Source organism: Aythya fuligula, chromosome 3 (assembly GCF_009819795.1).
Source record: "Aythya fuligula isolate bAytFul2 chromosome 3, bAytFul2.pri, whole genome shotgun sequence".
Taxonomy (NCBI): domain Eukaryota; kingdom Metazoa; phylum Chordata; class Aves; order Anseriformes; family Anatidae; genus Aythya; species Aythya fuligula.
Genome location: NC_045561.1, coordinates 57,524,649 through 57,536,785, shown reverse-complemented (window position 1 = coordinate 57,536,785; position 12,137 = coordinate 57,524,649). Strand labels below are relative to the sequence as shown.

At 34.9% G+C, this 12,137-nt stretch overlaps 1 protein-coding gene across 9 annotated transcripts in view; it reads right to left on the bottom strand.

The window, feature by feature from the left end:
• Nucleotides 1-633: 633 nt before the first annotated feature.
• The window catches only part of REPS1 (RALBP1 associated Eps domain containing 1), a 67,024-nt gene continuing 55,520 nt past the window's right edge, over nucleotides 634-12,137 (bottom strand). For 5 of the 9 annotated variants that reach the window (XM_032184361.1, XM_032184363.1, XM_032184367.1 and 2 more), the window contains 8 exons: nucleotides 10,441-10,513; nucleotides 8,040-8,158; nucleotides 7,234-7,298; nucleotides 5,766-5,951; nucleotides 4,846-4,941; nucleotides 4,152-4,300; nucleotides 3,423-3,528; nucleotides 634-2,350 (listed from right to left, as the gene is read on the bottom strand). In XM_032184361.1, the coding sequence (XP_032040252.1) occupies nucleotides 2,282-2,350; nucleotides 3,423-3,528; nucleotides 4,152-4,300; nucleotides 4,846-4,941; nucleotides 5,766-5,951; nucleotides 7,234-7,298; nucleotides 8,040-8,158; nucleotides 10,441-10,513 (863 nt within the window). In that variant the 3' untranslated portion in view covers nucleotides 634-2,281. The remainder of the gene's footprint in view (nucleotides 2,351-3,422; nucleotides 3,529-4,151; nucleotides 4,301-4,845; nucleotides 4,942-5,765; nucleotides 5,952-7,233; nucleotides 7,299-8,039; nucleotides 8,159-10,440; nucleotides 10,514-12,137) is intronic. The other 4 variants (XM_032184368.1, XM_032184370.1, XM_032184365.1 and 1 more) reach the window with 3 other exon arrangements.

Here is a 12,137-nt window from a genome sequence, read left to right as displayed (position 1 = left end):
ATACTAAAGGCTTTTTACCCTTAAGCTTAAACAGCAAAATTCTGATTTAGGAATCCTGCTGCTGTAAACATAGGATTAATACTTAAATATCAGTATGAAAAACATGCTACTTTTAAGGTGTATTTAACTTTAAAATAAACCGTACAGACAAGATACAGTTGGTTTAAAATCAACATCCTTTGACTACAGTGAAGTGACCTACTTTAGGCTTTTTCTTGTTTTGCATATCACTGGTTATATCTTTTTTTTCTTCTTCTTCTTCTTCAAGGCTTACACCTAATCTACTAACTGACACAATATACTTAAAATGTAAACTTCGTGCTCATTTAACTACCCATTTTTACATGCAAGTAGAAAATATCTTTTCATGCAACTGTGACTTGTTTTTCATACCAGGGAATCTTGCTTTGGATTAACATGTATGTCATCTGTAACACTTCCATGACATTTGAAAAGATGTTGGAATAATTATAGTAATAAAAATTAACCACTCTGTAACCAAACCCAGAAACACTTCATTTTTACTGTAACAGCATATCCAGCAGAAAAATCTGACTTGAGCTGTTCTCTTGTAACAGAATCAAATATTAAGAGAATTTCATTTAAGCATAAAAGTGAGACAGTGAAGATAAGTATTGCTAACAGGCAATCCATTTAGTTTTAATTCTGAAAAGTACTCTCAAAGAAATTAACTGGAAATGCAGACTAAAGAACTGTACAATTCTTCCACCCAAGTCAGTACCAGCATTTACTTTTTAAAAGTTACAGCTACATTTAATTTGCTCACAGGAGGATACAAAAGGAGTATAGCCACAGATTACCAAGAGAATTTAATCACTTCTGACCAACAGCTAAAAAAAATTGAAGAAAGAAAATGGTCAAGGGAGTACCAACTATTTCTTGTACATGCCACAAAACTACAAAAAGTTTCCTGCACACCTGTAATAATCCCCTCCCCCTATTTGAATGAGTTTCAATTCCCAGGTAAAGATGAATCAACAAAATTAAAATATTGTGCTGTTTTATTGGTGTAAAAATCACACAATTGCTAGTTCTGATTCTGCAGAGATACATCCATGCAGTTAAACATCTATGATCCCACAGCCAGAAGAAGCCATTAAATAGAATATCTGCTGTTAGTCAGCAATTAATGCAAATTTACATATGAGATCAAAAGGTGTGTATCATACAATATACAACAAATCCTAATACAGTACATCAACCTGAATAGCAGGATACACTCGGGGAACTCTGTTAATAGTGAAGCCTGTCTATATGCCAGAGAAATAAGGCCTGGAAACAAGATGACAGAAGGTACCCCAGAATTCCTAAGAAGCAAACTGTTCTTTTTTTTTTTTTTTAGATTTATTTATTTTTTGCTGGGAATTAGAAGTTCACAGAGGTATTGACACATTACTTGACAATACATTTTGTTATAGTGAAGACTGGTGGATGTGATCTGTTATTAAAAGGTAATGTGTGAAACATGCAATTACAGGTGGTGCTTAGGAAATGTGCAATTATGTTGGGGATTTACACCCAACTCTTCACAAAAAAAGAGGACTGAAAAAGGTCTGTTGGAGAGACTACCAATTGTACCATAAGTCTTTATGTGCATGCGGCTGAATCAGGGTCATGGATGGATAAATGTAACAGCTGGCAATCTGTGGTTACATACTCTGCAATGTATGCAACAAACACAAACCCAAATCCATTTGATATGGTGAACAGCCTGCAAGAACTCTGTCAACCTGTGTAAGTCGGTTTTATTGCAAAGGGGCAGGCTTTCTAGGATTGTGAACAACTTACAAATTGTGAAAGGCAGTTTGGGAGGTACTATTGGCTGATGACACATTATTAGATTTTCTCTTTTCTGGCACAATAAAATAAATGCCACAGCAAAAGAAGAGTTTACATGCTTAAAGTCAACTGATAAGCAATCCTCTTCTGCACAGATGTTTCAACAGGGAAAAAAGGAAACCACTAAGAAGTTCCAGTTGGAAATTTTGGCGACAAACTTTGCAAACTCAAGTTCAACAAAAATCACGGATGCCCACAGAAAACGATGTAAGAGGCAGTGTCACATTCAAGGAAAAAGTTTTTTTTTTTTCTGTACTGAAATTAAAATACTTAAATACAAAAGTGGACAAATTGACAAAAGAGAACCACAACATTTAATGTAGAATAGAGTGCACTGAGCTAGATGCATGGATCTTTAAATAGGATCTTTAAACCAATACCCCTTTCAAAATTAGTAAATTCACAGTTAACGGCAGTAGGCTTAGAGGTGAGAGAAAGGTCGAAGTTGTTCCAGTTGGACTTCCAGGGAGATTCTCTCTTCAAGAACATCCTACAAAAGAAATATTTTCTACTGACTGTCCACAGAGAATTAACATTAAAAGTTCCCTCATGTGACCAAAGCTGCTAAATGTCAGCTTCAGTTTTAAAGAACTAATATTCAGATCTCCTCTAAAAACGTGGAGACCTTTTCCCATAATCTGAATAGACGACTAGGTAGTTAGTACACAAGCAAAGAATCAGTACTTTGCTCAAAAGTGTGGCTACTTAGTATTTCTCCACTTCTTTCAAGTCACCCCAAACTATGAAGTTGAAACTAGCTGCAAATCTAACATTTTCAAATAAAGTATAAAATGTTTTTTTTTTTTTTTTTTAAAAGATGAGAAACAGACAATTTTCCCTCTTACCTGACTTAGGCAGCTTTACTTTCTTTAAGACAGTAACAAACGACAATTACACTTGATCGTTTGTTTTTTTTTTTTTTAAACTGCCTATCTTCCAGTCTAGACAGTACCACTTCATGTTTACATTAAGTTTGATTAACTTGGTAATTAAAATTAGACGTAAGGTAAGAAGGATGGCAAAACATGTTAAGAAAAATGGTGCCATGGTGCCTACAGACAAATTCAAAAAGATAACAGCTGACCTAGATAAATGGATGGCTGCAGCTCTTCTTATTGAGCTGCAAGCTTTGTATCCCATATATGTACGCATATATTTGCTTAGAAAATATTATTTTAATAAGACTAAGGTTTTCTTTTTCCTTCAGAAGAAAGCAAGCCACTTCATCTGCTTTTCTCAATACTGTTTTCAAAGTATCTGATGACCACAACAGCTACCCTAGATTATATTAACTTAAGGTTTCTGCAATTTTTGTGAAGTCAAAAGCAAATAAATGCATTGAAAAACATATTTAGTAGTAACAAGTGTCCTCTGTAATTTCAAAAATTCTATCAAAACTAGGTATATTCTGTGATCTATAAAAACAACTAAATATTTTATGCTGATATCTTCTACTCCTTTCCCCTCTATTAGTCATTGGTTTGCAGAAATGCCAACTACTGTGCATCACTGACATCTTGCCTTCTTGTGATTTTTTTAAATAATAAAGATTACTATATTACCTTTAGTTGCTGCTGAAGTTCACTATTCAATCTGGCCAAAACAGTGTTGGTTTCCTTGTTACGTCTGATTGATGCCTGAATTGCCTTCTTGTCCTTCCCAACAGATCTGAAAATATATTAGAAGTATTTTATTTCATTACTTAACTGAATACTTCATTTACACTTCTAAAAAATGAACAGAATACTCTTTTCAGAATTTTGAACTTGTTGTAGTGTTAATTTCCCCTCTTTTGCCTGGTTCAATTAATCTTGTTTGTCTGTGCAGAAGTCACATATACTTGGTTTCAAGGAAACAGCAAGAAGCACATTTTAGAAACTTCTCGTAACTACTTTTCCGAAGTCCCAACATACAGTAGCATCACATTCATTTACCTCAAAGAGACTAATGTAATAGCCTACTTTTGTGCTAGGGACAGAAAGACTAGATTTTGGACTGTTAATAGTAACTATTACTTAAAATGAAGTAATGCATCTTAATACTTCCACCACTTGTTTCCAACACACTCGCAGAAGTTAGGGGTTCACACTCCAAAACTCAAGATCTCTACAAGGTCTCCCAGTAAGCAGGGGCTTTGGGATGATCTCATAAAATCAAAACTCCTTAAGCTGTTACATAAATTTAATTCAAACACATTGAAGTTGCTTGCAGTTCCTAGAACAGAAAGTGTGTATTGCTGTTTAAATGTAAACTTCCCAATAATAGATGTATTTATACACTTCTTGGGTTACCTAGGAATAGATGGCTGTGAAGCAAGAACAGCAGCTATGACACCTGTTTTCTGTGTATGTTCCTCAGCTTCAGGTCTTAGCTCATCTTCTGATTTTAATCTTCTACGAATAGGCTTTGGTGGTGGAGCAAGTGGGGTAGTGCCTTTACCCTGAAGGGGAAAACACAGCCTATTAATTCTCAGAAACTGCTTTTTAACTTCGATTTATGACATGCTAATTTGTGTTACATACTTCTAGAACCAGTTACTTGGCTAACTGAATTAACAATCACGTTTTCTGATGGACATGTAACTGCATCTTCCTATTGTATAGATAAAAAAAAAATAAGAACTCTAGCTGACAACTAGATTTGTATAGCTGACAAATACATGAGTGCACCCTTTCCTTTCCCTCTAACAATTATGTTTTTATACCATAAAAGAGCTACTGTTACAAAGATTTGCATGAAAAGCTTTGTTCTATTTCAAGCATTTGAACACTTGCAAGTATCTTAATTTTCTGCTGTCTTGAGAGTGATGCTAATCATGAACACCTTATGATGCAGTAATTCATCATACATGTGCCTATTTCAAACAAATAATGGGTCTAATAAAATTGGGTTAAGTGCATAAAGTTGGTGTAATAAATCAAAACAAGCGTGAAATTTCATATACATCAGACAACTGTGCTCTCCTTCCAATTTTATATTGCATACCGCACTAGAGGGGACATTAGCAGATGATTTCTCTTCGACTCTTCCATCTGCTTTGGCAACTCTAAGAGAACTTGCAGAATCAGAGGGCTTTTCGACCTAAAGGGATATTAAACTACATTTAGAAAATTAATGCTTAACAAGCACTTGATTCAGCAACAACTGGAATAAACAGAAGTATGCTGTGTTTCTTGTATAAGAACACAGTTAACGTTTCAATTAATAATTGAAGTCGTCTTTAGAGACATAGGCTGGAATACAGTAAAAATATGTGCTTTGGAGCAAAACCATCTAAAACTATCTTGGTCACATTGTTCTGACCTGGAAGCAGCTCACAAAAAAGGCACACAGTCAGGAAACCTCAGCTTTTCAGCTGTCCTATGTCATGTAGTAGGAAATGAGGCTCTGTAAACATCTCAATCTATTGTAGAAATATGTTAAAGCTCTATTCACTTCAGCTGTTTGTCCAATGATATTGAACAAAACCAAATTACTGGGGTTTTAGAAGATGTTTAAAATACTTGATAGTTGTTTCATTTACTAGGACCTACTGTCTACTTTAAAACTTACTATTTGGTAAGTCATTTGGAAGGCTGGCAAGAATAAGCAGAAGAGAGGTTTTGCCTGTGCTATGTCTTAAATGTACAAATAATTATGTTTGTGCCCATATATGCTAATAATTACCAAATCTTTTGAATTACAACGAAGAATTGAGAGGAAAGCAAGTTCTTCTGCCTAGGTGTTTGGTGTTTAAAGAAGCACAGCCATCCATAATATAAGCGCTTTCTAGCAAGGGACAGGCATCACACAACCACAAAAAAACAAACAAACAAACCACTGGTTCAAACAGCAAAAGTAGGTTTTAACAAAATCTCCTAAACTGTTGGTGGCATTAAACAATTGACATTTTCATTCCCACTCACCTGCAAGACTTCTGAGTGTGTTTCAATTTCATCTTCTTCCTCCTTGTTTACAGCTGATGCAGCAAACACCTCAAATTGACTGAAGTCTGCAAAATTTGGCTGCTCTGGTATTTGTTGAGGTGAGGTACTGGTATGAGCTATTAGGCCTTCAGCATCTACTGGGCGATGCACATGAGGACCTGCACCCTGCAATAAAGGAACAAAAATACTTAGTAACAATGCTCTTAACAGTTACCCAATGCTCAACAGTTACTCGATACAGACTCTTGCAAAACAATAGTTTGTGACAGAACATTAAATATTACTTGCTTTTTCAATCAAAGATTTATGTCCTGTCAGTAGAACAAAGTGCATCTTGTCTAAAACACGAACAGACCACTCTGTGTGGTTAGGAAAACAGAAACAGTTAATGGAAAAGGAAGCTCAGTCCTGTGGATGAGACCAAAGACGCATGGTAGGACTATCTAGACTCACTGGACAGCACATACGTTTCAGTTAGACATCTTAATCTAGTTCCTACAGGGGAAAAAAACATGATGATGTGATCAAACTCTATGGAATGTCTGTCATCGTACCCTCTTTCCTTCCTAATAATTTGAGAATCAATTGGCTCACTTCAAGAAGTTTGATGAAAACAGAAAGCCAAGCAGGAAATGGATGTTACACATATTTCAAGAAAGGAAAACACTGCACCACCAATCCAGACATTGCTGCCTATCAGAGAAAGCATACGGGAGAGCACTATTAAATATTTCCACTGCAAAATCAGTTTCAAACAAAATAGAAAAACAGGGTAACTACAAGGCCTTATTTCTGTTGTTTGTGGTCTTCTACATATGGCTCAAAAATAATTGCTGTTGAAAAACAACTCAAAAGAGATTCTACCTGTCCATGTCAGATCTGCAGAACAGTTGAAGGATTCAGCTGTTTGAGACAAAAAGAGTTTTTGCAGGATTTTCTACCAAATCAGCTAACTGAACTGACTCAGATTGAGACTGTAAAAATGACCAAGTTTATGACAAGGGAAGTAGTGGAAACATGCCTTTTGGAGCAGACATGTTCTGTTAAAAACTATTACTGGGTTAAAGTCATGGATGTAAACAAAAGCATTTATTTTGAAGAACTGTAGAAGATCTCCCAGTGGCTATACAGGCACAGGTAAAGAAGCGTGAAAGTGTAACATTTCTCTCTTTATTACAACTCAGAGCTCCAAAGCTGTTCAGTTCTTCTTCCTCTACTTGAATTCTTTCACATAGTTCCACCAGAAGCAATTCTTTATCCAGGAAAGGCTAACATTTGGCTGTAAGTTTGACCTTTCACATCATTCACACTGCAGTGGTTTCAAAAAAGATCAGTTATTACTGCTCATTTTAGAGGGAAGTTAAAATTCGGAGTTAGATAAAAATAGTACTAAATAGTACTGTCCAGTGCATCAGGTTAGAGTATGACTTTTCAAAAGGGACATCACCTGCGAAGGCTGTGGTCTTGGAGGCACTGCGGGAGGATAGGCAACAACTCCAGCCTGTTGCTGTCCTGTAAGAGGAATCACATATAGCTAAGGTTGTTACTTTTCAAATTACACGGTATCTAATTTTTTGACTGGTCAAAAAATGAAGAAATACAAACTTTGCCTACATATAAATCAGTCATTTAGAACCACTACTGTAATGCCAACTTTCAAATTTGCAAATAAAAAAAAAACACAAGGAATCGGAGCATGTGTCTTGTCCTCTGCTCCCGTTCAAAGTATTCAGTCATACTTTCCTGATCTGCTTTTTCTTTTACTCCCATTATATACTGTTAACATTTCCCCCTTTTTTGTGATCCCAAGCTGAAATGTACTGACAAATCATAAGTACAATAAGAACTCTTAACAACAGTACCAAAAATGACCTTTAATCATTTCATTGAGACGCTTAACACTCATCTTTAACATATCCAATACCAAAATAACTCCTCTTGAAAATTTACTCGCAGAAGCTATCCACTGCACATGGATACACTACCAAAATGTTATTTCCAGACTTCACTTCTCACATTTGTCCAAAGGGCTACAATGGCATCACTTCTATGATTCAAATTTAGTCTTAAGTTACTTGTTTAAGCAAAGCGTTGTACAGATTTCAATACAAGCTAAGAGTAGCAATATTTTCAGCTTTTTCATTCAGAAGCAGTGTTTTAAAAACTTATTCTAAATCCCTCTTCAGAGGAAAAAAGAAGAAATGGTCTGCATCAGAAGTACGTGCTAAAAAATAAAATATACTAGGTATTGACCTGGGGTAACTGAAAAGGATCTGTTCATATCTAAAGATGACGATCGAGAATGAGAAGGATGAGGCCTTGGTGGGGGTGGTGGTGGCGCGGTGTTATCTGGAGACGTTCCTGAATGTGATCTGCAAAACATAAAGCTGCCTAAAATCACTTTAGAGCCACAACAAAACTAAAATTCAAAATTTATTCTAAATATTTAATTAACAAGTAAAGGTTGATTAATTAACAAGTAAAGGTTGACAGATGAAAAAGAGCCTGATGATTACCATTGATTTTGAAGAGTGCAAAATCAGTTTTAAAATTCTAGTATCCTTTGATTTCAAGATTGTTTTTCTATTTATACTTAAAGCTCCACTTTCTAGATTATTCTTATATTACTACTAGTAATTTATCTTTAGGAAACCAATAGTTTCTCATAAACAACCCAAACGATGATAGTTCAGGAGTACAGAATCTTAAATATGGTAATTTCATCCAGGTGGTAGTCACTTCGATTTTCAAAGTATGTAAAATGTACTCAACATCCTAATTAAACTTAAGTTTAATGTCCTTGAAGAAGAGTATGTTTCTGTTGGATCTGCCTGCAGATATATAAGGTTTAAGGAGCATCACAGCATACAAGATTCTAGTTCTTTGCTAGAGATTTTCCCAATCTCTACACTTGGTAGCATCTTCAGAAATTTTAACTTATTCTTAGGTATGATCACCATCTAGTGGATGTATGTTGCAAGTTCATCAAATACGCAGTTTAGAAAGGCATGAGGAACTTGAGGGGGATACTGGGATTTATTGCATACAATATTTTTGTGCAGCTTCCATTTAAAAACAGTTTGCTTAAACTTCCTTGCTCCATCTTGAGCAAGACAGATTTATTAAATCACTCATATGATACAGCTACAATTTTATTCAACTCATATGTAAGCGATAAAATCTTTTCTGAATGACTGACTTCTGTAACATTTTTCTATAAGCGAGATAGAACTAGGAGAGGAAACAGGTACTGGAGGTTCCCATAGGTTTCATACAAAACTTGAAATTCCTGATCATATTAAGTAAGGCAGAAAATCAAATTATCTCAATAGAAAAAAATGCTTTCTTAATATACTCTCCAGAAGGATACTTCTGTAAATTGTGTAAACTTCAAGTCTGAAGACAATGAAGAATTAAGGACACAAGTAGGATAAAAAGAAGGGAGAGAGGTTTTCAAACACTCCTGACACACAGTGTCACGTAAGTATCATTATCTGACACAGCCTTGATTTTACTTTTTGAAAATACAAAAAGTACTCTGGACTTAGGGTAGCGTTAAGGACAATGTCATCTTTATAGATAAAGTTGCAATTGGTATAAATGGAAGGAAGTAGAACTGGGCGTGGACATGGCCAGACTTGTCAGTTCTAGACCAGAACTACCCGTGCCAGAAAGTGGCAGCTCATCAGAAAGCTCCACTCATCTACACAAATCAGCAAGAGAACCCTACCCAAAATCAGAGATGAAAAGAACATGGAAAACAAACAACAAGCCATCATCTTGATAGTGTAAAAATATACAAAATCAGGACAGAGTCTGCTTTTTTATTTTCCCCATTTTCCCCATTAAGTAACAATGGGGTAGAAAAGTTTTCAAGCTGCTATACTGAGAGGTAACTGCAAATCTTTCTTTGGTACTGAAGTCACTCCAATTATTTTTGTTTTGAAACTCACCTCTGAAATGAATTGTAAGGTGTTTAATGGCATAGCTGGTTTTTATCCTATTCAGGTACAGATTTAATGGGGACAATTAGCACCAGCTGGTACAGCACATTCTCTTATGTCATACAATGCAGTTGCTGGTTATATGATTGCATAACTTCACCCAGCCCCTTAATTTGTGTTGGGCCTGTACCTGGCTTTCATTTTATAGAAGCCTATTATCAAAACAGATCAAGTTACTGCCAGGATTTTTTTAAACAACAACAAAAAAAACCCTCTTGCAGTACGTAATCACAAGGTTCTTCTCCATTAATGCCTAATGGATGTTTTTAAAGATACCAAAAATTGGTTTCAAGCAACATTATGATCACCTGTGTTTACATTCCCTTGTATTTAAGGAGAAAGTATTTTCAAGATTTCAGACTGCACCTGGCTAATCCCAAACAACTCTTTAGATTGCACTTTTTTTTTTTTTTTGTTAAATTTGTTTTCCACATTAACAGCATACATTTTAATATGTTAAAATACAGACTGCTTCCACATTTCCGACTACTGAAGTAATAGTTTATCTGGTTGCCATTTCATAAGCAAGCTGACAAAAAAAAAAACAAAAAAAAAACAAACAAACAAAAAAAAAAAAAAAAACAAAAAACAGAAGCTCAGAACAGGCTTCTTTAATCAATTCTTATTTTTTCAGTCATTATTCTACTGACCGTTGCCGCGTTACACTGCTTCCAATTTGCTCTGGATCTGAAGTATAGGAGTCCGAACTGCTGTAACCATCTGCTGGTAAAAGGAAGTACAAAGTTTCATATTCATTTTGCACAATCAATATATTCCAACAGATACAGATAATATATTGTATTTAAAATATTAAATGTAAATTTCCCGAGCATAGCTCTAAAACAACTTGACATTCCAACACTGTAACAATTTAGTCAACAGAAGTAAAGGACACCCAGAAAAATGAACAAGTAGAACATGTGATTGTAAAAGCACCGAAAGTCTGTCACTAACCTTAGAAGTCAGGCAAAGCAAAAGATATGTACAGTACACAGAAAAACTATATAGTTTTGTTACTACTGTAACTTCTGTACCTTCAAGGCTAGTAGTCAGCTCTGTTTTGGACTAAATATATATATATTATATATATATATATATATATATATATATATATAAATAAATATATATATATTTATTTTTAACTGTTCATCTTTTGGTTAAGCCTACCTATAAAAATGAAAGATTCTATTACAGCATTGTTCAGACAGTTTTCTTAAGCTCACCCTTAGCCTTAAAAGCTGTCAAACGCCAACTATTCTCAACAGAAATTAGTCTCACCAAAATCACAAAATTGGCATGGAACAAATGTTGACAAAAAAATGCCTGTCAAAGATTAATTTGGGATGATTCCAGAACACCTGGTGAAGCACAATGTAGGGTGGGTAAACAGGAAAAAACATGACTCACACAATCAGCTACCAGTAAAGAGAAAATTCTACATAAAACTATAATAATTTTTCTGGATTACTTAGTCTCAAACGATTACTTTAACGTCTGAGGACAATGAAGTTTTCAAAAGTGTCAAGATGCATGGAACGAACCCAGACATGAGAATCCTGCACAGCTAACTTTCCTATTCATTAAGGCACCTTCTTACCTGTTCCTTTTTTTTCTTGAAATTGGAGGTACACTGATCTAGTGAAATTGGCTTGACACCTTCACCATGCACAGCAAATTGAATAATACCTTATTTCACCTTAATTTCAGATTAGAAGTTATTTTGAGATCTAAATGAGATCTAAAGAAAATTAAAAAAAATACCTAGATACACAGTCCTAAAAAAAAAAAAAAAACAGAATTTGTGGCTATGTGATGGTATTTAAGTTTCCAAGGATCAACTGAGAAAATTAAGCTTAAAGCAGAAGTCAGCTATGCAGTTAATGAAGTGATCTTTCTCCAGACATCTCTACTAGCGTATATATTTTTGGAGCCATTCATGTAATATAACCTAGTAAAATATGTATAATCAATCCCACTTCTAAGGAGGGAAGAGCAAGACCTTCTGGATCAAGAACTTTTACATTATTTCAATATGAAACTACTGGGTTTCCACTTCCAGTATAAGGAGTATTTTTGAAGTGATTTCAAAGCTATTTGGAGTAAACAATTTTAATGATTACATAATGCAAAGGATTAGTCACTCAGCAAATGTAATCTTCACATATTGGCTAGTCCTAACTCATGTACCTGAACACAATCTTAAATAGAAGGGAATCCTTTGTGAGCATTACCAGTTACTTAAGTATGATAATGAGGTAAAGTTCCTATCAGGAATGATACAGGGACTTCTGCAGTGTTATTTTTCTCAAGAGTGGTTTCTGCTCTTCCATGCTAGTAGTGCAAGTTA